General features: G+C 41.9%; 1 protein-coding gene across 1 annotated transcript in view; it reads right to left on the bottom strand.

Moving 5' to 3' along the window:
- Positions 1-1,571: 1,571 nt before the first annotated feature.
- The window catches only part of LOC310827623 (proprotein convertase subtilisin/kexin type 5-like), a gene marked incomplete at its 5' end in the record, with an annotated part of 58,958 nt that continues 32,716 nt past the window's right edge, over positions 1,572-27,813 (bottom strand). Inside the window, 14 exons of the mRNA XM_083703785.1 lie at positions 1,572-2,239; positions 2,915-3,101; positions 4,490-4,590; positions 6,031-6,248; positions 6,773-6,950; positions 7,447-7,677; positions 8,226-8,459; positions 9,069-9,286; positions 10,758-10,902; positions 12,235-12,318; positions 19,405-19,638; positions 20,867-21,067; positions 23,121-23,263; positions 24,759-24,801. Of these exons, the coding sequence (XP_083559911.1) occupies positions 1,827-2,239; positions 2,915-3,101; positions 4,490-4,590; positions 6,031-6,248; positions 6,773-6,950; positions 7,447-7,677; positions 8,226-8,459; positions 9,069-9,286; positions 10,758-10,902; positions 12,235-12,318; positions 19,405-19,638; positions 20,867-21,067; positions 23,121-23,263; positions 24,759-24,801 (2,630 nt within the window). The remainder of the gene's footprint in view (positions 2,240-2,914; positions 3,102-4,489; positions 4,591-6,030; positions 6,249-6,772; positions 6,951-7,446; positions 7,678-8,225; positions 8,460-9,068; positions 9,287-10,757; positions 10,903-12,234; positions 12,319-19,404; positions 19,639-20,866; positions 21,068-23,120; positions 23,264-24,758; positions 24,802-27,813) is intronic.

Genomic DNA, 27,813 nt, shown 5'->3' with positions numbered 1-27,813 from the left:
TCCCTATTTTCATCAGAGAAATGTTGGCGGGTATGCTGATGCCCTTTTAAATGTGTTTGTGGTTATATTTTGGTTTTGTATTTATTATCTATTTTGTGTTTTTATCTTGTATTTTTATGTTGTGAACCACCCAGAAATCTACAGATGAAGGACATTATACAAATTTAATAAATAAAAATGAACATTTACACAGAATGGTATTTGCAGCGACTTCCATGAGAAATGCACTTTAATGCATACTAGGAAACATTAAAAAGCCGAGAGACCTAATAAATTTGGTGGCAATATACCCTGAAAATGGAGACTAGTGAGAGATAAATCCATCACAAAATGAATTTCAGTGCAAACTATAATCCACCGCAGCAAGTAATATAATGAAAGCTCATTCCAGTATGATTAACTATTTAAATATAAATACATCTCTCTTAATAACAGTACATAATTTAACAGATTGGCAAGATATTTGGGGCTAATGGCATGATTAACAAACTTGTGTGTAATTGCTTGATGACTCCCAGATGAATGTATTCTACTTCATCTCAATTAAAAGTGAAATAGAAGAAAGTGACCTGAAAGCTCTGTCTGTGCTGCAGATTAGTGACACCAGCCATCAAATTAGGAACATGCATGTATGAATTGGAACTTTTGCCTGACCTGTTTCTTTTACATTTGTATCATAGCTGGATGAACGGGATGACTTTTGCCTCATGTGGAATAACCCAAAAGATGGAGCCATAGAGTGACACCCACAAATAAGGCTTCCCTCCTCTCCTCCAGACTGCCCCGGAGGGTTGGGGGGCCTCCTGGAGCAGATTGGAGGGCCCAGGAAGCAGCAGGAAGGAGAGGAATGGGTGTTCCTGTCATGTCTGTTGGTGCCATATCAAGTCATGGCCACGGTTGTGTAGGGGCTGCATAAGAGCGACACATTATCTAATCTAAACCCCAATATTCCCAACAAAACAGTGAAAACAAAGAACACAGGCTATGGGTGGGGAAGCTGAACCTTATATTGCATTGAAGCATGCATATTTATTGGATGGAATTCAATGTTGTGCTATGCTGAATGTCACATCTGCAGAAGCATATCAGCTTGCCAGATGGAATTATTCCTCCTTCCCCACTGTTCTGGGTATTCTCCCGAGCATGACAGGGAATTTCAGGGGACAATGGGGCTCATAGGCAGAGAAGGGAAGGAAGACTTGTTGAGCACATGGAAGCCTTTGACCAGGGATTCTGCTGCCAGGGTTCTTTATGTGAAATCCCATTGCGTGTGAATGGGGTTGCCAGTCTGCCAGTTGCATATGGAGCTCTGAACCCTTGTAACCCATTCCAACTCTTTTTTAGCATTGTGTCACACAAAATAAGTAGACTAACAGTGAAGTGAATAAAGATATGTCAAATTAAGAAGACACCATGTCATTTTGTTCCATGCTTAGAGTGGTGGTCTTCTTAATTAAAGAGGACTATAAGCTGGACATTCAGCTCAGGTGTTTTGTGTACCAGAAAAGTATCATGAGCCCTAGGGACAATATAATATAATAATAAGAGAACAGGAGGAAGCAATTATATTATATCCAAACTATATTTGAAAAAATTCTGTGTGGATATAGACAGCCATTTACCAAGGTGCTAATTTAGGATAGTATACACATAATTACTTGATAAGCTGAATGCCATCTCCTCCTTCAAAGCACTAAGTATTCCACATCCACCCACACTCACATACAATGGTTGCAAATATATCTATTGTAAATGGCTGTCTGTACCATTCAGGTGAGATTCTGAGTGTGCAAGAAAGACAAAGTGACACATAATCTAACTAAAGGTTATCTAAAGGAGTAACTTTCATCATCATACTCCAGTTCATCTACTTCATCATCTTCTAGAAGTCCATATTTAAATTTGCGATAGACTGTGCCATCTTGGCCCATATAAACAATATCATCGTCATCATCGTCATCATCATCTTCATCCCGGTCCTTGTATTCAATCACTTGATCTTCATAATAACTGGTGCCCTGGTAGTGGTTGCTTTTGAGAGAGGCAAGTGCCTTTGCATTATCTCCCAGTTTTTCATATCCACCTTGCTTTACTGGCTTGGGCTTGGCCCGTGATCTTCTCCATATGAAAACAGGAGCTCCAATGGCAAGGAGCAACAAAATGAGTACGGCAACAACCAAAGCTGCAGCTTTGCCTTTCAGTCCCTCTGGCAAGTTAGCGATGCGTAATATACATTCATCTGAAAAACAAAGCCTTCATATATATACACATATATACACACAAGCACACATGCATGCACACGCGTTTTTAAAAGTGGAAACAAATTTTAGGATAAGGATGAAAAACCTTTTCCATCCAGTTTTGAATTCATCACTAACAACTGATTTGTTCATGCACACAAAGAGATAAACATGAATTTCTCTCTTCACACTCACACAAGGCCACCACTGCCAATACTAGTTTTGGTTACAATCGTAAGCCTGCTTGCTTGGGAGTAAGCCCTAACTCAATAAGACTTAATTTTGTGTAGGCATAGTTAGGATTGCACAGTTAGTTAGGAACAAACAACACTAGAGAATCTGCAGGTGAATTCCCATTGATAAAACACCTGAAGAAATTTTGAGGTGTATTTGTAGTGTCTGATGCCAATCCTCTGTGACACAAAGCTTTGTCCATTAACAAAGAGAACCAGCAGGGCGCATGAGTATTGTGTTACGACCAAGGCATGTAATAGATGCCCCTCTAAGGTGGTAAATCTGGATTTTGCCACTGCAGTCTGCTGATTTAATTTCACACTGCAATTCTTCACAGGACTTGGATACAGGAGGGGGAGCGGGAAGGAAGAGAAGAAGGAGAAGCTACTGTGTACAAGACCATTAAACATTTCCCATCAACCCTTTCTGCTCATTATTACCTTGCGTTTTACTGCAGTCACAGCACTCCTGAGTTTGCACAAGTTCAGAACTCTTACAGCATGGCACACAACGATTTTCATCCAGGTAGATCTCCATGTTAAGATGGCATTCTGTACAGTTGAAGGGACCAGGCCCCTTACACTGCATGCAAGTGTCATGACATTTTTCACATCTTGCTGGGTGCTCCTTAAAGTCAGAAACACAGGAGGAAACTTGGACTTGGACTCTATAAGGTGAAACCTACCATACAATATGAAACTGTCTGGTCCCAAACAAAAAGTGTACATGCACCAGGCCAGGTGGCTTTCCTATAGCCCTTTTAAAAAAGCCAGAATCCTGCTGATAAAGCTGTTTAGCTAGGAAGAAGGAGCAGGGAGGACTAAATGCAGCCATTGAATAGCCAATCAGAAATATTTCACCTTTAAAAAATCTGCATGTGTGTAGTTCTGTCTGTTGCATGGGCTAGGGAATCATGCACACTGTACCTATTTGTCCAGTTCTTTATCCAGTTCCTTATTCCTTGCAATGCCATCTTGACTGCGAGTCCTGCAAGACCTGCTCCTGCCTTTTCCCATTTGGCTTCGAAGAGCAGAGCCCTGACTGACTCCAGCTACAAAGGTGAAGCTGCTGAACAGACACTTGGGCTGCAGTGTTGTTTAGGGTTCTTTCTGGGGGTGGGGGTTGTTATTGCTGTTTTTTGTATCTTTATTTTAGAACTTGTGATTTATGTGGAAATTGTTCAGTTTGGTTGTGTCTTTTTTAATGTTTTGTTTATTGTTTATTACTACTTTTGTTACATTGTAGTTATGTGCGTTTTTCATGTTGTAAGCTGCTTTGAGCATGGTTTGAACTGTGACAAGGCAGCATACAAATAAAATTATGTATGTATGTACCTGTGCAGAAGCTTATTTACATGCATGTGGCATGTGTTGCTTGTAGCTGGATCAAGGCCACTGATAACCTTGGGAAGCTGGACCGTGGGATCAGGCTAGAGATAACTGTTCTTATTTGTTATCACAGAATTACAGAGCTGGAAGGAACCCTGCAATGCAGGAATCTTTTTACCCAACATGAGGCTCGATCCCTTAAGCCTGAGATTAAGAGTCTCATGCTCTACCAACTGATATTTTTTTTCAGCATGCTAAAGCAAAGATTTGGCCAGCAAGTTCTGCTTGTTAGCGACACAAAGATCTCTTTGTCGTGCTTCTGTCTACCTTAATCATGGTCTTCTCACAATGGGTTGTAGATAGCCAACTAAGTTATACTCAGATATTTTCTAGAAGGACCATTGATGCAGCAAGTCCTTTTAGCTGTATCAGAGGATTGTACTCTGTTCTTAAATCTAATCTTGTCCCTCCATTAGTTGCTTCATATATGAGAATAAGCGAGTAGGAAAAAATATGACAGAGCAATGGGTGCTGGTAATAATTTGTAACAAGGAGAGAATGGGAAGTTAATGTATGGATCGCTTGGTGAAATGTTTCAGAATCACTAGTTTAATGTAACAATGCCAATGAAGGGGTGTGTGTGTGTGTGTGTGTCTGTTTTTCTTTGTCGGTTGGTGTATGAAGTACCTCTGAGGCTTTGTATTCTCCCAGCAAGCATTCTGAGTTGCAGACTCCAGCAGCAAAATGGTAACTCCAAACACAGGATGTGCAGAAGAGTGGTCCTTTCCCTTAAAACAACAAATAAAATCACTTAAAAAAGGTAAGTAATAGAAAATCACCCAACTTGTAGTTCAGTAGTCTCCAGTCTTTGCAGTCCTTTAGGCCAAACAGATAATCGGGAGCTCATTTCATCTTATTATTTTGTATGTTGGTGCTGTTCTTGGTGCTGCACCTTAGATCAGGCAGCAACACAGTAGTGTGTCCCGACTCACCAGTTGAAGACCAGTGGTTTATCATTTAATTAACAAAGTAAATAGAGTAAAATAAGCAGGTTGCAGTGTTTGATCCCTAAAAGCTTAAGCTGATTTTGAAACAAAAAACATTCTAGCGGTATCTTGTCTAGGCTTCAGTTAAATAAATCAACTATTACAATGTCAGTTTCAGACACACCCCCTTTCCCTCCATAATTACACCTGCGGAATTGTGGTTGTCTTATCAGCCAGCCCTCGGGTCTGCAGCTGCTGAATGCCAGGTTAGCTCTGAGAAAGACTTCCCTCATCCATGGTCTGATTGTGGGTGAAGAGACCAGTCTGACCTGTATCACTGAAACCTGGGTGGGTGAGCAGGGTGGAGTTGGTCTCACCCAGCTGTACCCATCTGGGTACTATTATCAGGGCAGACCTGAGGGCCAGGGAGGGGGAGTTGCTGTGCTCCGTAGAAATCCCCCCCCTCCAGGCTCTCTGTCCACTTGCAGGGGAATCTAGTGTGTGTGTTCCTGACTTTGGGCAATCAGGATACATTAGCGATTCTGCTGCTTTACCGTTCATCTTACTGCTCAGCAGTCTTCCTGCCTGAGCTGACAGAGCTGGTCTCAGAGGCAGTGCTGAGGACCCCCAGACTGCTAGTTTTGGGGTGCTTCAACTTCCATGATGATATTGCCAAGGCAACTGGTCCTGGGGTGGCTGAGGACTTAATGGTTGCCACAATGACCATCGGGCTGCCCCAACATGTCATCAGCCCATGTGACAGGCCACACTCTGAACCTTGTTTTCTTAACTAGGCAGGAAGAGGGTGATCTGAAAGTGGAGGAACTTGACATCAGTCCCTTGTGGTGGTCAGATCACTTTCTGTTGAGATTTAGGCTTTCAGCACCTTTCCCCATCTGCAGAGGCAGGGGACCTACTAGGATGGTCCAGCCTTGGTAGCTGATGGATCCAATGGGTTTCCAGAAGGCTCTGGGGAATTTTCTGGTGAAGCCCCACCTGACCTCTGATGACACTATCATTCCTGAGCTCCCTCTCCTGCTTCGTGGAACCTGTTTGGTATACTTCAGAGCTTAGGGCGAGGAAACAAGCTGGGAGACATATCAAATGCAAGTGGAAGAAAACTCCAGTTAAATGCAACAGAACACTGGTGAGGGCTCATCATTGAGCCTACCTAGTGGTAGTGAAGGCAGCAAAGAAGAAAAAGACTTTGTGAATGCAGAAGCATATAGTGTGGCATCTTACCACTGCAAGTACGGCAGGTTGGATGGCAGCGCTCACAGCTGCCTGCATCACGATCAGCATAGTAATTTTCAGGACAGGAAATGTGACATTCATTTTTGGAGTGCAGCAGGAATAAATCTTTATCACAGGACAGACAGTCTGTAGATTCTGGTCCCATACACTTCTTGCAACTTTTGTGACACCTCTCACAAGAGCCAGTAGAATTGTCTGCATAGTACCTGAAACAGACGAACAAAGCACACAAGGATTCTAGAGAAGGGTAATGTCTCTTGATTCTCTTTGCATTTTGAAAATCTGAATTGTTAACAGATGCTGGGTGTTTGTGCTTTGTAATAGCCATGAAGTTCTAACATGAAAATGAGTGAAAGGGGAATCTCGCAAAAGAAAAAGGGAGTGTGTGTTTGGTATTATTGCTATGCACCTTGATCATTTTGGCAAGGATGGCTCATAAATTTAGTCTCACTATCTTGGCATTCACTGTTATGCTACAGCCAGCAGTTCTGAAAGAGTTCCAACTTATAAACTAAACCTTCTTTTCAGGGAGTTGCAATATTAGTAAATATTGGTAAAAATATCTTCCCCTTTCCTCTTGGGTGTTAGTTGATAGGAACATTAATGATCATTTAGATTCAGTATGCCAGGACATCCTCAGGCTACACTCCTCAATTCTAAGGGAATTATGTTACAGTTTAGCATAGCTCCTATCCAATAGAGCTTTTTAACTTGAGACCTAATGTCTTACCCAGTTGTACAAATTGATACACATCCCTTTTCTTGCTTGTACCAGCCTGGTGGGCAGGACAGGCACTGTCTGCTGTGCTTCCCATTGCAAGTCTCACAAGTCCTGTGGCAAGTGTGGCATTGGCCTTCACCCCTGTCCATATAATATCCATCTGGACAGACTTCAACACAGGTTCCATCTGCAGAGAGAACAGCACCAAATTACAGACAGGCAGCATTCCCTTTTTGCACTGCAATAAGAAACATCAACTCAACTGTGCTTGGGGATACTGAAAGAGTCTTACAAAAACCAATTCTTTCTCATTTTCGCTTGTAACTCAGGAAAAGGTTATGGAAATCCTATGGCGGAGTTGCCAGGTACTATCACATGAATGTCAGTGGCAAGCTGGTGTTAAGGTGCAAGGAGTAACTGGTTTGGAAAAGTCAGTTCCCTAGATAAAATCTACTGGAAGATTACCATTAGCAGAAGGTTTGAGACTCTCATGATCTGATCCAGAGCACCTGCCCACTTTGCATATTTCCCAATGTCCTTGAATTGATTAGACAGCTCTGTGCAAGTTGCTTACTTTTGTGTTTTCGTGATTTGAGTCATTCACAGAAGAACTTAAATACAGAAGACAAAGAAACAGAAGATGACAAAGAAGGATACAACCTTGGGAAAAGGGCAATGCTTACTGAGAAGAAGCATATCTTGGGGACAGCTGAAACACTGATCTTCGGCAGGGCCTGTACATTCCAAACACTTCCTGTGACAAGGGCTGCATGCTTTGGTGTGTCCGTCATAGAACTCAGTGCTGGAACAGCCTTGGGGCATCTCACACAGGCCTGAAGCAGTCATCAACAGACCTTCTGCACAGGTAAGGCAGTCAGTGGAAGAAGAACAGGTCTGACATGTCCTGTCACAGTCTGAAATGTGAAGAATCACAACTATTTGTTCAAGGCTCTTACAAGTCCCAGATGGCTACCTGGCTCCTTTTAGTCTATTTATACAGTTAACTGTCAATCTCTAGCTTTACCTATGTCTCTATTGCAACTGTTTCTGCATCCATATCTGTCTTTTTCACAGAATGCATGCTGTACCAGGGATCACGTTACATTTATTCCCACTGCATTGGGTGGGCACTGTACAAAGAACAGGCACCCACAGCCAACACAGAATTAACACCAACTGATTGATAGGTGGTTGTGGTTTGGGGGGGAAATTGCTTTAGGGACCAAATTGGACACCACTGGGGGTCCATGATTGGCTCATAAGTCAAGCAATCCCCACCTCTGGGGTGAACTTGCCTATAAGAAGTGTGTGTGCATGTGTGTGGGGGACGGGACGATGATGACAAATAAGCCTTTAATTAGTTCATTTGCTGCATCCATACCAGTGGCACATCGATGTCTTCTGGCAGGGAATTACTGATCAAAATGACTTCTGACCTCTGCCTCTGAATTGAAAAACATACCTTTACAGATGTCAGTCTCTCCTTCATAATAAGTGCCATCTGGACAATTTGAAAAACATTCACCATTGTATAGATACAATTCCTTTGAACAATCAGTGCAGTCATTGGAATCTGGTCCATCACATTTTTTGCAGTCTTTATTGCAGGGGAAACAGCGGTTGGAGTCAGCAAAGAAGTCAGGTGGGCAATAACGTAAACAATTCCCGTTGTGCAGGTGAAATGGTGGAATGCACACTTTTGAGAAAGAGGAGAATATATCAGGATATGCAAAAGAATACAAAATAGCACAGTGTGCTCTTGAATGTGCTATGAACTCTCCCCTTCCTCTGTTCTACGTTTTGCTGGCTGCAACGAAACTAAAATCCATCGCCACAGCTATGTCTCAACAAGCGCTCTTCTCTTCTTGCTATCTGCCGCTTAAGTCGACAGGCTCACCCTTCCCTAATCAGAATACAGCGATTTTCTTTCAGACTATATTAGAGTGGCATGATCCAAAACTCTAGTCATATCTGCATGTTTTTGTAAAAGTCTTTGCAGTACTGATGTGAGGCACCAAATTTACACAAGCCGCTTGGCTCTTGGGTGGACCCCACACAGATATGCTAGCTAGGAATAGCTGTCCAGGGAGATTCTAGATCAGAATGTACTGCAAAGTCCACAGGGCAGAAATATGTCAGACCTCAGTAAGCACCAATCTATTTCTCCCAGCACATTCTTCCCATGCTTTTGGTTTTGTCTCAAAACACCAAAATGGAAGAGCATTAAGCACGGCCCCCTGCATTTCTAAATAGGCATTCATTTAACGACCTGGGTCAGTGCCATACTGCTGATTCTCTGTAGTACCTTTACATGCGCTCTGGATAATGCATTCCTGACACATCTCAGGGCAATCTCTACAAATGCCATCATCAGCAAAGTGGTTCTCTGAGCAGGCAAGTTTACATTCTGTTTGTTCTAGGAGAAAAGGACTTTCACAGGACAGACATCTGGAGGCATTTCCTTCACACGTTTCACAAGGGCTGTCGCACTCTCTGCAGGCCCCGTCTTTAGTGAAAAAGCCCCTAAAGTAGAAGCAAAGAATAAAAAAAGATCAAGCAACAGAACATGCTGTAAATTCTCAGAGAATTAGAAAAGGCTGTTTGGGGTGAGCTGAGGGCTTTAAGAAAGCGTTCCCAGCAGACATGGCTTTGTGCACCATCTTGAGGTGTCAGGTCATCTTTTCTCCACTAATATACAGTATTATGCAGCCCTTAGGACTCTATGGCTGCAATCCTTATCCACACAAGGCCTGAAGCACAAGGACTCATTTGCAATTGAATGGCACTGCTAAAAAAAGGAAATAGAGGACTCCACTCACATTATAAAACTCTTCAGTGAACTTTAACTATTTAACTGTTTAACCTGCTGTACAAATAGTAGTTTGGCATAAAATGTAATTTGGCTGTAATTATGCATGTGTTGTCTAAACATTAGCTTCTGGGTTAGTATGAGATATTTTATTATTTATCTATATGTATGTTGAAACAATTGTAATAATAATAATAAACTGTTTTTAATACAGTGTATTCCATTGGGAGTGTATCCATTACATTAAAAAACCCACAACACTGTTGATGGAAAGACTGAGGTTGCTTACCCAGTCCTGGGGTGGACGGCAGTTGTGGCCCATTGCATCAGGTCCTTTCCCCTCAGAGCAATGCTGGGCTGGGCAGCTGGCAGCTAGAAAATCCCCATGCCAGCCAATGGGAAGGGCAGGAGTTTCCGCCAAACCCCGTATGAATTCTGACCAACCAAGCCAGTCCAAGGGGGTGGGGCTTGGGAGCAGGCTTCACTCTGACCCACCCCCTGGCTATAAAAAGGCAGTATGTCCCCCCCATCCTTGGGACCACAGTCGGCCAAGAGCACATCCTCCCACCTCACCTTCATAATTACACTTTGGGGCTTGTTGTATATTAACATTTCCTCCCTCTAAGGTTATGTGATTACTGGGTTTGCTGTGGTTCTATAATAGTTGCCATATTTGGTGAAAACAGATTGGTCCCATTTGCAGGTTTTGCCTTCCCCATAGCAGTAGTCACAACTTTGGTGGATAAGGCATTGGGTGGAATCTTTAGTCTAACATTTCATGGGGGGTGAAGTGGTGCCTCACCCCCACCTCGGAACCATGCGGTCACAGGTGTACCTCCTTAGAGGGGTCTAGGTGGAAGGGGCATCTGTGTAGACCTGTGTCTTGCGATGGAACCTGAATCCCACACTTGACCCTGCCGTGTGTCAGCCCTGCAGAGCTGGCACCTATGGACTAGGCCTTGGCTCCTGGGGAGGGGTCACTGTGAGTAAAACCGCAGTGCATTTCTCAGCACCCTCATTTGCAAATTGGCAATTGTTCTGAAGCATTCAGGTCATTATGCAGCTTTCGACAACCAGAAGGATTAGATCCATTTTGTGTCACAGAAAATACAGAGGTGAGAACAACATAGAAGTATGTGAAGGAAAGCTGCATGTCTGCACAGATTAATATAAATGGAGACGTACTTGGGACACTCCTGCAAGCATTTGCCTTTGTGCAAATAGCGTGGCATGTCTGCATCGGAGTGACACTCGCAACGTCTTGTCTTCACATTTCCCAAAGTTCCTCGTGGGCAAGTGCGGATACAAGACTTGCCAAAAAGAAATCTCTCTGAAAATAATGGAACAGGCAAAGCATGTTTTGAAAGACATTTGCATGACATTTTGGAAATTCCAACTAATTCAGGAATTAATGGAGAGTTTCCATTACAATGCAGAAAAAGGTGGAATGAGAATTAGGATGCTTTTTTGTAAGTAAGTAAGTACCGGTAAGTAAGTACCGTATTTTTCGCTCTATAACACGCACCTGACCATAACACGCACATTGTTTTTAGAGGAGGAAAACAAGGGAAAAAACATTCTGAATGAAACAGTGGATGTATAATTTTTGTGCTTCATGCTGTGGCCACAGACATGTGATCTGATGGTGAATTTGGGCTGACCCAATGCAAAACTCCTGAGAATCCCTGTGCATCCATGGTTTGTAACCACGTTTTTGCACCATTGCAGCCCCAGGCAACAGTGGGTGCGTGATTTTGGGGGGGCAGGCTGTAGCCATGGACATGCTATGTGATCTGATGGTGAATTTGGGGTGACCCAATGCAAAGATCCTGAGGATCCATGCTTTGTAACCACATTTTAAGTGGGGAGCGAAGGAAAAACAAAGAAGGGACATTAGAGGGGTGTGCAGAGAAGCAGCTGACTAAGAATGCAGGAGAGGGATTTAACGGGAGGGAGGAAAGAAAGGCAAAAGTTTTCCCCCACCCAAGCCAGCCATCTCTCTCTCTCTCTCTCTCTCTCTCTCTCTCTCTCTCTCTCTCTCTCTCTCTCCTCCCTCCCTCCCTCCCCCTCTCTCTCTCTCCCTCCCCCCTCTCTCTCTCCCTCCCCTCCCCCCTCTCTCTCTCCCTTCCCCCCTCTCTCTCCCTCCCCCCCAGCAGCACCGGAGCTTGCCTGGAGGGGAGGGGCTTTCCCTGCTCTTTGTTCCGTTTCAGCAAACACAGCAACGAAACAGAGGGGGTGGGCAGTAAGACCCTGAGGCAGAATGCAGGAAAGCAGCCGCTTGCTCTTTTCAGGTTTCGCTTCTCCGTGCAGCGTGCAGCGCCGCGATTTGATTTTTGCATGCTTTTTCGGCTCCAGGGACCACACATTCGCTCTATAACACGCACAGACATTTCCCCTTCCTTTTTAGAAGAAAAAATCTGCGTGTTATAGAAGGAAAAATACGGTAGGTAAGTAAGTAAGTAAGTAAGTAAGTAAGTAAGTAAGTAAGTAAGTAAATACTGTAATGTTTTAATGAATTCTTAACTGTATGTTCTCCACTCATGCATAAAGCCTATCTTTAAACATTAACATTTTTTTCTAGCATTAGCTGAAATCTATGAGAATATACGAAAACCTCTTGATAATGGCAATGTGTAGCAACAAAGAAGATAAATGCTGTTACCTTGGGGACATGAAGTGCATGTGCTGGCAGTTTTCTCACAGGTTTGGCATGAAGGATCACATGGCTCAAACTGAGTAGTTGTTGCTGTATTAGGAGATAAGGAGGAAATGAGTTAATAATGTCACTTTATATATTTGTGGGCATGCGTGCCCAGAATACATGGTTCCAGATATGATTATTTAGTATCATTTAGATAATAAAGGGAAATAAATGCAAATCTTGCTGAGATGATGAGACTTTCACCTTGACTGGAGATATTGCCCATAGTAACACAGAATATGAATGAAATAAGGGGTGGAAACAATGTCTACTAATCAACAAGGCAGCATCCATCTAGATTTCTGTTAATTACTTAATTCACTTTTTGCAACTGAAACCCTGATTTTAAAATGTGCAGAAATATACAAGACACAGTGGTCTTCTACCTATTGCAATCCTATTATAACAGTTTTCATGCCCTCCAACATTTCTCTGATGAAAATAAGGACGTCCTATAACAACAATATTTATATCCCACCCATTTGCCTGGGTTGCCCAGCCACTCTGGGCTCCTTCCAACATACAAAAAGCACAATAAAACAGTTGCTGCCACTGTGGCAGCAGGAGCAGCCAAATGCATTCCTTGGAGGCTGGATCTGCTGCCCATGGGGATTCTGCTGCCTGAGGCGGTCACCTCACCTTGCCTCATGGGTGAGCCAGCCCTGCAAAACAGGTTCAGTGCAGGTGATAATTGTCCTCACTTTGCTGAAGGGACTTGATGATCCAAGTCTGATCACAGAGCCAGCATGAGAACATCAGAGAGTAACGATGTACCACCGTGGTGTCTATTGTACATGAAATATTGCCTAATCATGTGTCCCTACAAAGGATTAGCCTGTGACAGTGACTTTTTGTTACCTGAAGTGAAAGGCAATATGATACCTCCTTTCCATTCTACATGCAAAAACCAGCTGGACTGGCAGCTTGATCTTTAAAACTCTGGCAGTACAATAACATTCTTCATTATACCTGAGGCAGTAAGCTGGTTAAAGGCTCAGGACAGGCCATGGGGTAAGCAGGGCTCTTTTGTACAACAGAGGGGAATGACTAGGGCAGTCAGAGGAGGAAGGAAAGAGGGCCAGGGGCCAGTGTTGCCTGCAGCACCCCTGACCATCATTCAAGGCACCCCCAGGGTGCTACAGCACACTGGCTGAAAACCACTGAACTAGGGAGCTCAGGAGAAACAGAAGGAGCACTGCTGCTAACCACTTCTACCACTTCTACTTCTGCCACTTCTACTGGCTGAGGCAGCTTCCTCATTCTGTTCCTATGTCTCTGATATCCTTATTTATCATTAGCTAGCACAGCTGATCTTACCCTCTGTTCTCAAACTAAAACGGTAATATTCAAGGTCTGCATAATGCTTTTTCCAGCTGCATGATTATTAGTGCTGTAATATTTCTGAGTCTCCACCAGAGGGGACTATGTACTAGGCATTGTGGGCTTACAAAGCACATGAGACATGAAATGCTGACCAGTCAACAATTCTATCTTCCAGTCGAATGGAAATGCTTATAAATACTTACATTCACAGCTGCTTTTGACATTACCCATCTCTTAAACTACATTCAGATATAATTTAAAAGGGGCTGCAAATGCATCTCTGTCCCAGGGAAGATCTGAAACCTTCCAGGATTTCCATGAATGCGTTTCTTCACAGGGATACAGAATCAGGTGTGCTACTTAAAAAGCTGCACATGTTGATATGATGCAAAGGTCTTAAACTCTGATGTAACCAAATATGCTTCCACTTCATCTAGTCTAGTAATACAGCAATATCTTCTACTGTATCCACCTGGTCTCCCTGAATGCATTTTGTCAGTAAAGGTAAAGGGTAAAGGGGACCCCTGACCATTAGGTCCAGTTGTGGCCGACTCGGGTTGTGGTGCTCATCTCATTTTATTGGCCGAGGGAGCCGGCATACAGCTTCCGGGTCATGTGGCCAGCATGACTAAGCCACTTCTGGCAAACCAGAGCAGTGCACGGAAACGCCATTTACCTTCCCGCTGGAGCGATACCTATTTATCTACTTGCACTTTGACGTGCTTTCGAACTGCTAGGTTGGCAGGAGCAGGGACCGAGCAACAGGAGCTCACCCCGTCGCAGGGATTCGAACCGCCAACCTTCTGATTGGCAAGTCCTAGGCTCTGTGGTTTAACCCACAGCGCCACCCCATCCCATATTTTGTCAGTAGTCAAAGTAATAAGTGGCAAAGCCAACAACATAATTACACCTATAGGTCCATGGGGATTAGGAATTCTACAATTTGAAATCACTAGGGCATGTGATGAACAACTGCTGGGCAACTGAATGCATATTTGATTTCTTGTAGGTCAGTGAACTGCTGCTCAGGCATTAAGCCACAGATGTATACATGTCTCAATATTATCTGGGCAAGAGTTCTTCTGATATTATGTCTATTCAAGGCAGCTAGATTGATATTCTTATTAATGAATATTTTCCTGGACAACTTATTGTCTTCAAGGACATCCCAATCATGTCTATTCAGAAACAAATCCTACTGCATTCAGTGGGCCTTACTGAATTCAAGGGTTGCAGCGTAAAACAGTAACTTTAGATGAAGCATAGCTCAACAGACCGATAAACCAGGCAAGGTACTCTCTGTACAAAGTCCTTCATTCCACACCCGAGAAATTCCTGTGATTACTTGTACAGAGTAGATTGTTGTTATCTCTTCACTCAGTACATTTACTATTATTTTCAGTGCCTGGAAACATTTCATCTTCTGCCTCATAGGCCATAAAATGCATAATATCACAATGTACAATCTCAGTGGATTGCGTGCAACCCTTCTGCCTGCAAATGGGACCTTCTTTCTCTCTTCTCCCTCTGTGCCTCCAGTGCCCCCCATTCTCATCCGGAAGGCTGGGGGATCCCCCATAACAGATTTGGGGGCGGGTGGAGAACTTGTGCAGGCAGAAGTCTTTGTGCTAACAGGAAAAAATCATTGGATACCATCCGATGTTCTAAAGTAACTTTGCATTCATACCAGATAGTGTGGTTCTCATGCTTTTAAATTGAAAATAAATGGAATGGTCTCAAAGAAATGTATTCTGCTCTGACTATCTCTGAAAAATGTACACTCAGTCAGAAGCAAATCTGTTGATCAGGTGAAGAATAGTAGAGAAGGTTTACCACCTTGCAGTTGCAACACTGCAGCAATGCACACATGACTGAAAAAAGTAACTTGTTGGGTTAGAATAGCAAGTAGCATGGATGCGACCGGAATGTGCTGCCTTTACAGCCAGAGGGGGAACTGTTTATTTATTAGATCATATTCAGTTTATGGCTTTTCAAAAACTGATACAGATATGAATACAAATGCACAGAATAGGTAACATACTTCTAAGAGATAATTCTAATTATGGAATAAGGTGTAACAGAAACAATATATACATATAATAAAATCCTAGGACCTATCCAGTCTCTGAACATATAAGTATTTATAAATCTGAGGGTCTTATAGACCTGCTGAGAATGAAATAATAACCCCAATATACATTATTTCTCAATCTAGTTATCATGCTGACAGCCACTGAACTACAACATTAATCTAACAAATTAATGTCTAAAATAAATGCATGAAACTCCAGGGGGTGGGGAGTTGCTAGACTCCCACAATTCTACATTTTACAGGGATTTTATAAGGATTTTGTTTCAAAGATTTACCACCATTTTCTCTTGATGCCAAATCCTTTTTAACACAGTTTTCATTTTGTAAACAGATTACAAAATCAGTGGCATGGGGATTTACACTAACATAAGATTAGCTGGCTTCTAATACTTGAATGTACATTTGTGGCAAATGTCAGGCTAGATGAAAACTCACATTCTCAGTCCAGGTTATTTTGGCAGAGCCAAAACCAAAATGTCTTGGTGGTCAGGTCCAGAATCCAGCATGCCCCATCTTGGAGTCAGGAACAGCCCAAAGTTTGTTGTGCATTTCTAGAGATACCCAGTGTGGTATCAGATGACTGACAATCAGGCCTGCACCACATTGAAGGCCTTCCCTAACATTCATAGAGCTGCTATATGTCCACAATTTCCCAGAAATAGCCAGGATTTGTCCCTCAAAAAAGCTGAACAACTTTGCTAACAAATTTTGTGTCTTGATTTTCACTTTTTGAAATAAGGCAACCCTACCATTCAAGGGCTACATTTGTTCCCTGGCACCTCAAGGTAGGACTGAGAAAAGACTACGGAGCTAGATATACTAGCCATCTGTCTCAGTGCAGGGCAGAGTCCTGTGTCCCTAAGGCCTGATGACACTCGTCCCCCAAAAGGCCTCTTGTCCATGTCATTTAGGGCCTCAATGTACATGCACATTTTAATGTTTCAGATATCAACTAAAACCATTTTTGTGAAGTGCAGGATTCAGCTGATAAGTCCCTCTAGCAGAAGCCAGTGCAAAGGCTCTCACAGCACAACAGAGCTTTCTCCAGTCTCCTTCCTCTTTGCCCCCCCCAATGGACTTGGGGGGCAGGAGAACCCTGAGAATAGTGTGGGGTGGGAGGAGAGACAGTATTCAAATGATTTAAATTAATAAAAATAACATTTGCAGCAGCAGTAGCAGCTGTAACAATTTTATCTATTCAGCTATACATTATTATGACCATTTGATGTATAATATTCCTTGAATTTTTTTTTTCAAAGAAAAAGCTCAAATTTTAAAATATATGGAGGCCCTTTTGCAGAACACATATTCTTCTGGATTTATTTCCCTTTTGCTTCAGTGACCTGACTGAAGAACATGAAAGACTGGTGATGTAGTGTGTAAGTAATCTGCCACTCTAAAGCCCTTTCAATTTGTTAAACCTCTATTCTATTCTATTCTATTCTATTCTATTCTATTCTATTCTAGTCGAGATGTTGTGGGTTAACATACAGCACAACAACCCCTTCACTATTATGTCTCATGGCTTCCAAAATAATTTCATCATCTGGCGCACAAGATAAAATGCAGATGTTCTTTGTGCTACGCATACTGGCCCAGACAAATTTTTTTCTTGGCTTACACTTAAAAGTCTGAATACCAGTCAAATTCAGACTCATCATTACTTTCTATCACAGTTTATTCACAGTTTACCCTAGTTTGGAACTGAGGATGCAATACTGTAGCGGAGTTATGTTGGATGATGGGCTTTAAGATTTAGTGGAAGACTCCCTGCAGTAATGCCACACCAGATACACAGTCAGCATGACAGATATGCCAGAACAACTCCCTTGAGACACCTGCAGAGTCACTCCACTAGTGAACATATGCCACATGGTGCCAGAGATATGGGTGGGATTGCGTAGCAGGCAGGAGTGGAATACTTCTTCCAAAACCCAAACAATACCCTCTCAATTCATTGTCATCCTCCCGTCAAGGGCATATTTTGATATCAACCTAAAATTTCACTCTTCTTGACTTCATTGGAAAGGGGGAAACCATTTTTAAGCCATCCCTATGTCAACAACAGCCCCATGTTGTCACAACATAGTGTATGATATGTGTAGTTCTGTAACCAATCACATCACACATAATTGATATATAAACCCCACGCAAGGAGACCATAATAAGCTGTGCAGCATGGGCCTCTGTCCTTAAGTGATGCCCTTATGTTGCACACACTTAGAATTCAATATCACAGGGAACACAGGGAAGCTATGGGAAAGGGGCACTTTGATTACAGATGAAGCACTTTGCTTGGCTTCAAAACATGTGTAGAAACTTGAATTTGTTGCTAACATTTCTCTGTCTAGAACTCAAAAGGGGTCTCAGCCTTGATACTCCAGACACAAACTTCCAACACTGAAGTCCACTTCAACAACTTGGGGTGCTAGAAAAGAGCACACTGTGCAGGAAAGCAAGGGAAGTGAATGCCCTTTTGCTTTGCAGGATCACACACAGTGTTTCAACAGCAGAAATATCTGCAGCGCCACCTCATTCTGTCCCTTCTCTCCCATGGCAGGGAGGCTGAGACAAGAACACTGGCAAAGCACTGAAGTGGCATTGCTCCCTCATCTCTCTTGCTCATAAATGCACCACGCACGCAGGTTGTGGATGTGTCTGCTATTTCCCTATGATTTTTGTATTTTTTTGCATGTGTATTTCCCCCACTTCTCCTGGGCTGAGCATACATTAGTTCTTGCTACATACATTTAAAGCACATAGGTTCCCCCAAAGAGTACTGTGAACTGTAGTTTGCTCCTCACAAAGCTCTAGTTCTTCGCACCCTTAACAAACCACAGTACCCAAGATTCTTTGCAGGAGCTCATGTGCTTTGGATATGCTTTAAATGTAAGTTGTGTACACAGTATCACAAGCTGTTTCACTGTGTAGTGATTATGTATCTCCTCCAGATATGTCATAAAGTAAGAATAACCATGCTCTGCATATTAATTAAACCCCCACCGCCTTTCCAGTGAGCAAAGCTGGGATCCTGTTAAATGAGGAAGGAAGTACATGTGCAAAAGCTGTTTGGGTACGTGAGTCCTGATTCAGACAAAAATACCTTCTAGCTGTATTAGGACAAGGCAGCTTTGTTACTGACAGCTACACTTGACACTTGCAAGTCCTAAAGGGATGCTGTTGATTCCTTGCTGATCATTACTACTCCAGACAGAATGGCAAAATAAACACAGGAGGCATATTCCATCTGTGCTTGTAGAGTCTTTTAGAGTCAATACTCCTCAGCTGGTTACATCTGGAACGTGTCCAGAGGAGGGCACTACAAAATATATCCAAACTACAAGAAAGAAGATTCCACCTAAACATTAGGAAGAACTTCCTGACAGTAAGAGCTGTTCAACAGTGGAATTTGCTGCCAAGGAGTGTGGTGGAGTCTCCTTCTTTGGAGGTCTTTAAGCAGAGGCTTGCTCTCATGGTGTTTCCTGCTTGGCAGGGGGTTGGACTCGATGGCCCTTGTGGTCTCTTCCAACTCTATGATTCTATGATTCTATGATCTTCAGGTAGATAACTTTCCCCTTAAATTCCTGTTTATAGTATTGCATTTTTAGAGAAAAGCAGCCCTTGGGAACCTTATTCAGTGAACTGGGCAGCCCACCCTTTCCATTAAAGCCCAAGGTAGATAGTAATATTTTAAAACAGATTTTTTAAAGTCTTACATCGTTTCCAGACAATTGGGTTTTGGCGAACCTCCAGGGGAAAGGCTTCCCACAACTGTGGAGCAGCCACCGAGAACGCCTCTTTAAGTGCCCTTTCCGCCTGGATTTGGTGCACGGATGGTACCAACAAGAGATCGTTCTCGGCTGACCGTAAGGATCGTGAAGGGACATAAGGGAAGAGGTCTTTCAGGTCTGCAGAGCCCAAGCCATTGGAGGTATGCAGTTTCAGTCTCTCTAGCAGTAAAATAGGATTGATAATCATTATTCATATTTATGAAACAGACTAAGAGCTGCAAGTAAGAGAAAAGTGCTATATGTCATGGTTTATTAATTATTATGTATTTAATTATTAGGTACTAATCAATCGTACAATAATATTAATGATTTCTCATTTACTTATTCATGTAATGCTATTGTTAAGATTTTTATTTTATTAAGATTACACCTTAAATTCAATTGAATTCAATACTTTTCTTAGATTTCTAAAACTATCATTATGCTCAAAACTGTGCTATATGTCAGGGTTTATTAATTATTATGTATTTAATTATTAGGTACTAATCAATCGTACAATAATATTAATGATTTATCATTTACTTATTCATGTAATGCTATTGTTAAGATTTTTATTTTATTAAGATTACACTCTAAATTCAATTGAATTCAATACTTTACTACTATCATTATGCTCAAAACTGTGTTCATCTCAATGTGTACTGTATGTTTGTGGAGGGGATGTGGTTTTCAAGTGCATGTGTTCTCATTTATTTTTCCTGGATAAATCCTAACCAGGTTATGATGTCATCAAAACATTAAACTATCAAACAATCTTGACTTACTGTTGATAGGGGAATGTAACTCAATCAAGTGAGAGTCACTCCTATGGTATAAAGTAGATGCAATAGCGCTGTGGTGAGTGAAGAGCTAATGATGATCAGAGGGGTCCTCTGTCTTCCAGAGGCAGTGCAGGAAGAAGAGGCAGTGCAAGAAGCACTCTGAGACTGTTGCTGCTGTTAAGGTGTGTGTGTGTGTGTGACCTGTTAGAGGTTCCGGCCCCCCACTGCATTTTATACTAACATAAAATGTTCACCTTCATTCATAAGAAACTACTGTATGTCTGTTCTTTCTGTGATGCATATAAATATTCTATTTGCATTAGTGAAGATGTAGTTTCTGTATATACATACAGAATGATACTCATTTTGAGGCATTATATAACAGTTTGCTGCAGATCCACCTTCCCCTTGCATGGGGTTCAGGTCTGGTGTTAGTCGTGGGCCCTGCTGGGATAGTGGACTGCCAGAAGTTGCCAAGTGTTGATGTTGGTCCTATATAAATACAATCACTTACATTTCTATACATAAAATCTATTTGAGAGTTTGGAAACGATGAGGTTTTCCCCCCAGTGGTTGTGGGCAGAGAGAAATGGTGGCAAAAATTCAGAGGAAGCCTGGCAACATACCATTCCAGAATTTCCTATTTACTTGCTTTCTTTTGAGGTTCACGCACTTTCCATGGAGTAATTGTAAAATTCCTTTGCAGCTAGTGCAGTCGTTGGAGTCGAATCCTTTGCATGTTGCACAGGTCCGGTGGCATGGCTCACATTCTTCTGTGACCTCATCGCTGTAGTAACCAGCTCCACAATCACTCACACATTTCCCATCTAGAGGAAAAATAAAAAAGCCTTTATGTCATATTGTGACTGATGCCAGCTAAGTCCTGTTATTTGGAGCATTGAAAGTAGAGAACAATGTGTGATTCAATTGCCACTAAGCAAACTGGGGCACCCTAGGAATGTTTAGCTCTACTAGAGAATGCAGATGCACAGCCCAACCTCAAGTACACAGCCAAAATATAAAACGGGGTGTGTAGTGTATAGATCTGTAAAATTAATATATAAAGTGTATTCCTCAATGAATGAAGTGTGTAAATGAAAATGCACAACTTTAATCTCTCCACAAATTTCAAATTTGCAAGATGTTTAAAATGTATGAAGTACCAATGTTACTGAAGTACCAAAGTTAAAACATACCAATTTGGAAAGATATTGAAATCTCTATAGTGCAGATTTCTAATTGTGAAATCTGGTAAAACCCAAATATAAATATATAAGGTTAAAACATGTTTAGCACATGATTATATTTCTATTTTGCCACATTTGCTGGTTATAGCAGTGGAGATTTTGATATCATTACACTTTGGTATGTTTTAAATGCTGGCAGTTCAAATATTTTAAATATCTTTTAGATTTGAATTCTGTGGAGGGATTAAAGTGGTATGTTTTTATTTCCACATTTGTTATAATTTACAGATCTATACACTCATACCCAGGTTTGTGTTTTGGCTCTGCTACACAGCCTCCAACACAAAGTCTAGAGAAGTAAGTACTCTAAGCATAATTTCTACCTTATTACTTACAACTGCTGGCCAACCTTCAGGAGCACTCTGGTTCTCTGTTGCAGCTTGGAGTATATGAAAGTTTAAAAACTGTAAAGCAGAGCCACAGCTCCACCTCCTTATAATACCCCAAGCTTGATTTTCTTAACCTCTGACCACAGAGAATCCAGTTTGAATAAGATAACAAGGTCCAAATAACTTATGATAAGGGGACAAGGTATGCACATCTGAGCCTCATAAAAGGTTCAAAGTGCATTTCACAGGTCTATACAAGTCTTGACTTCTGGAGTGTGGGCGGCATAATTGCCTGCCTGCAATTCCATAACCATACACCATAATAGGAGGCATGTGGATTATGCCACATGTTGACTGCAAAAAGTCACCTACAAAGAATGGAAGTGATGTGAAACCATTTTCAGGCTAAAGTTACTTTGTGCCATTCATTCATCTCTTATATTGAACAAATTAAGTTTGCATTAACATGCTTAAAATGAAAGGCTCATTGGGAGTTCCGTTAATAAATATATATTTCCTCTTTACCCCAAAAGTAGGGGGTTGTCTCTGAATCTCATTGCTGCCATTTAAAATCCAAAGTTGATTAAAGTTTAAATGTGCAGATTTGAAGACATATTTGTGCTTCTAGCGGCATTATTTCCTGAACCTTAGTTTACAAGCACTTAATTAAAATGAATGAAATTCTAGCCTTGAATGCTTTAGGCTTGTTGAAGCAGATGTCTGGGGGTCATTCTTTTTAAAAGGCGGTTGGGAACCTACAGTCCCATAGATTTAAGATTGTAGTTAGTCTCTCTTAGGGATGAAACGATCTGCCAATTTTAGTTGTCTCAGTTTCTCATGTTTCTAATCTTCAATTCAGTTGTCTACATTTTTTTAAGTCTCATGAAAATTCTCCATGATCTTTAATGTACGTTTCTCCTAATAAATGTATTTGCATATGCAGTTTTGACTAATGTACACATTTTTACAAGCAATTCCCCCTAATACAGTGCATTATTTAATGCTATTTTCACAAATATTGAGTCATTCTTATGCATATTTTCTCCTAATACATACAATTTTGCAAACATTGTTTGGTTAGAGAATTGCATTGTATAATTTGGATAAGTGGGAATTTTGAAGGATGGCTATGTTTTGGTTCTCATATTGTTTAAGAAAGAGCAATGTTGACAGATTTGGCTTGAAATGGGAACTGAATGAAATTTCTGCCCCTTCCCAGTCTCTCTCAACTGAATGCACATTTTGCCTTCTTGGGCAAGGCATGAAATCATTTCCCCATGTAAAATACTTGTCACCTTTCTTACCTAGAAGAAAAAACCCTTCTTTACACCAGTAACACTCATATTTGTCGCAGCTTCTGCAATTTGGTTGACACTCTATGCAAAGGAGAGACTTTTCATCATTGTACGTATTCTGAGGACAAGTTCGATAGCATTGCTGCTTGTACCTGGGGGCGAGGGAAGCATTTTTGATCATCATAATTTTCATTATGGATGGATAATGGTGCATCAAACAATTGCAATGAACAAGCATAATCCTCTCATAAATGTACTCATGTGTGGCAAGCATCTCCTCTAAAATGAAGGGTGACAATACTCAGGAATGTTTTTAAGTACAGTAGCTTAATGGTTAAGGGAGCGTTTCTCAGACTCTGTCCCATGCTCTGTCCCCGGGTTCTGTGAAGCAGCACAAGCAGGTCTGTGAAGAAAACAATTGTAATGGCAGATGATGTGTGATTTCCACTGAGCTACAGTCATGGGGATTAAATGACCGTATTTTTCGCCCTATAGGATGCACCGGCTCATAGGACGCACCTAGGTGGTTTTTTTTGGGGGGGGGAATAAAGAAATTTTTTTTATTTCCACCCCCAGCCCCCAGAACAGGCTGCTATCCACAAGCCTTCCCCCACCAGCCCCGACAAACTCTGGGAGTATTCCCCACCTCCCGCAGAAGCCGTGCGCTCTTTAAAGGGGCTGTGCGGCTTCTATTGGCTCTTCTAGCTTGGGGATGGCTGCGCGCAAAGGAAGGCTGTTCCCAAGCCAGAACAGTGAGACGGAGGGCTCTGTCTCGCTTTTCTAGCTTGGGGACGGCTGCGCGCAAAGCCTCTGCCTTCACCCCGCTGTCCTCCAGAGGCTAGCAAGGCTGTTCCCAAGCCAGAATTCCCCCACCTCCCGCAAAACCGGCAGAAGCCGTGCGCTCTTTAAAAGGGCTGCGTAGCTTCTCCTGGAATTCCCCCACCTCCCTGCAAAGCCTGCAGGCTGCCATCCACAAGCCCTGGGAGCTCGAGGGAAGTCATGCCGGGCTCCCAAGGTTTGCGGATAGCTTCCTGAAGCCTGCATTCACCCCATAGGACGCACACACATTTCCCCTTCATTTTTGGAGGGGAAAAAGTGCGTCCTATAGGGCGAAAAATATGGTACTCAAGCAATTGTCCTGGAAATCCTTTCCTGTTTTCATTTCCTCACTGAGGTTTCCAAAAGTTAAAATCTGTAGCAGTGCAGGCAGGATGAAGGTGCTTATCTGCCTTCACAATGCTACACATCACTGCCAGTTACAAGAGGGGGAAGGGGAGGGGGAGGTAGACAGCTGAGAGCTCAGGATGGTGCAGCAAAGGAGCCTGTCCTATCACACCCACTGTTTGCCCCTTCCCCCTTGAAGACAACTAGGTTATGTTATGCTAACCTTTGGCTCTCCAGGGGTTGCTGATAAACCTTTGGCTCTCCAGGGGTTACTGTTCCCATCAGCCTGAGCCAGCATTTCCAATGGTCACTGATGATGGGAGCTGTAATTCAGCGTCATTTGAAGGGCTATAGATTAACCATCGCCACCCCCCATTCAAACAGCATATTCCACCCTGCTTAGCTCTGAAATATCTAAGACACTGTTGTGTTTCAGAAAATAGAGAAAGAGAGGGAAAGTGGGGAAGAGAGTAATAAACTTACATGTAATAGCTATGAATGCATGATGTGCAGGCTCTTGGGTCATCTGGAATTAAAAGCAAACCACACATTGGAAACAAAATACTGTGCCAGTTTCTCATGTATCCAAATCTCAATTGCCTAAATGAACAGTGGGAAATTAAGAAATGCTTAGATAAATAGGGAATGCTATCAACATCATTGTTGTTGATGATGATGATGACCATTCTAATTTAAATAGCTTTGGTGAAAAATCTCTCCTTTGATATACAGTTTTTCTTTGATAGCAAGTTTTTATTGCCTGGCTTAAATTTGCTGTCACTAGAATTCTGGATACATAAAGACTTCATAAGGACTAGCTCAAACTGTATAACTTACCTTCTTTATTCATTATATTTATATCTTGCCTTTCTTTTGAGGAACTTACAAGGGACCGTCAATTCCATTTTATCCTCACAGTAAACCTGTGAAGTAAGTTAGGCTTCAAGATAGCGAGTTTCATGATCATGTTCACCCAGTGAGTTTCATAAGCAAGTGGGGATTTTAACCTAAGTCTCTCCAGTCTTTGTTTAACACTCCAGTCACTGAACCACACTAGTATAAACTCAGGCCTATTTCTTAAGAAGACTCTGGTTCCGAAAGACATAATAGTCAAAGACATATGGGAACATTGAGCAGAACAGTGCTAAAGAAGGCAATCAGTAGTTATTTTCATGCAGGTGAAAGGTGTAAGAATGCAGATGATATATTCTTGTAAAAAACAGTTTTTCCAGATACAGATAGGTAGCCGTGTTGGTCTGCCATAGTCAAAACAAAAAAAATTCCTTCCAGTAGCACCTTAAAGACCAACTAAGTTAGTTCTTGGTATGAGCTTTTGTGTGCATGCACACTTCTTCAGATACAGAGAACAGTTTCCAGAGAACAGAAAAACTACATTTCTAAATTGCTAAGATTATCAAAATTACATTGGTAGGCTAGGGACAGACTTTTGGTGTGCCCCTTTTGATATCACAGGCATCATCTAAAAGACATCTGAAGACAGCCCTGTTTAGGGAAGTTTTTAACATTTTATGTTTTATTCTGTTGGGAGCTGCCCAGAGTGGCTGGAGAAACCCAGTCAGATGGGCGGGGTATAATTAATTTATTATGATTATGATTATTTATTCTTAAAGTTAAAATGATTAAAGAGCAATGACTCTTGGGGAGAACAAACTCAGAAATACATCACCTTCTCTTATCTAATCAGGACTCACATAGTCCCTGTGGATCTCCCATAATTCTAACGTATTGTATTCAGCATTCAATCAGGAACCTATTTTACTATATCATCTTTCCAAGTATACTGAATGTCTTTTTTGAGAGAAAACCAGCTCTCTTGCCAAAAGCAATTGTTTAGAACTGTGACTGCTTTAAAGTTTGTAAACGAAAACAAGAAATTACCTGAGGAAGCTGTCAGTGTGCTGTACTCAATGTTGGGGAAAATCAACCATGTGGGCATCGATAAACAACAAACTACTGTAGGACTACAGGCAATGCTTTAGGCATACCAGGCTAATTTCAGTTCAACAGTATCCTTCCACTCAAATTCAGACTCACCTCCCTATCTGTGTATCCCAGTCCTATGCATGCAGCAGGAAAGAGACCTTGCTTTGTATAACAAGGCTTATGCTTTGACATTGAACTATATAGTGAGAAAAGGGGGGGGGGTGTACTAAAAATACCCAATACCTTTTCAATCTAGAAGACAATCTGCAATGAAGCTCCTAACCTATCACATACTGTTTTGATTGCAGAAGTTTGCAAAACAATTCATATATACATACAGCATCAATTTAAATTTCCATTGAAATCAGAAAAATGGAGGATAATCTGCTTTCTAGAGCAACAAGCTTTTCTTTCCCCCTTCTAATTAAATAAGCAAAATAACTATGCACAATGATGATATAATTTCATTTATACTGTTGTGGCATTTTCTTCAAAGGTGCAAAATTGATTACTGCTTTGAACAGTTAACAGCTGAGTTGGGTTTAGGAAACATGTCATTATGTTGACTCCAGTCCTTCTTAGAGAATCAGTCTCAGAAGACGGTACTACAGGGGCTCATTTGGTTTATGAGGTGCTTCGGATGTCCATTCTGTCCCCCATGCTGTTCAACACCTACACAAAACTGCAGGGTGAAGTCATCTAGAGCCGTCTTTCCCAATCTTGTTGGACTACAACTCCCATCATCCCTCATGAGCAGGGTCAGTGGTGAGGGATCTTGAGAGCTGTAATCCAATGTATGGGGGCCTGAGGTTGGGAAAGGTTGGTTTAGGTTTGGGTAGGGATGGATGAATCTGTCAATCTCAGTTCCTCATGCTTAAATTCAGCTGACAACAAGGGACTGCGGGCCTCAGGCCGCTGTTAGTCAGAAGCAAAGAGTTTCGATTATCATATCTTGGCTGAAGATGAGCAGGCCCATGCACACAGCCCCTTTACTCCTCCTTTCATACAAGCTGGCAAACAAAGCAGGAAGTTATGGCTTCCGGTTTCATTTAAATCAGAAAAGTATGGTATAAAAGAGCTTTGGATGCTCAGTGCAGAATTACATGGATCTTTGACTTGGTCCAGCTGACTTCAAGATCTTCGATGGTATTTGCAAAGTGCTGCTCATGAGAGAATCAGCAATCAAGTTTTCAGAATTCCAACTCACATGAAGCTCTCAAATGAAGTAGAACAGGAAGTATTTTGCTGCTCAAGAGAAAGGCAAGCAGCTATACAAATCTTAGGCTCTGTTTGGGGAAGGACTTATAATAAGGATAGTTTTCACCTAAGGGGGGGGGGGTTCTATAACACATGAGGTGTATTTCCCTATCTTTTTGGAAGTTTTTACATGTGAGGTTCAATGCAACTTTGAGACTCTTATGTCTGTGCATCTTACTGATGTAGAATAGAATGCAGATGAGAAATTCAAGAGTCTAGGCTTTATGATCTTGTGACAAACTGGTTATGACACAAGAGAACACCCTTAATTTTATCTGCTAGGCCAAGCTCTCCGTCTTGCTAGGTATTGTAGCTATTCATCATCAGGCATGATTTT

Source organism: Podarcis gaigeae, assembly GCF_964106915.1.
Source record: "Podarcis gaigeae genome assembly, chromosome: 11".
Classification (NCBI taxonomy): Eukaryota; Metazoa; Chordata; class Lepidosauria; order Squamata; family Lacertidae; genus Podarcis; species Podarcis gaigeae.
The sequence above is the reverse complement of the archived record's forward strand: the minus strand, read 5'-3'. Positions and strand labels throughout refer to the sequence as shown.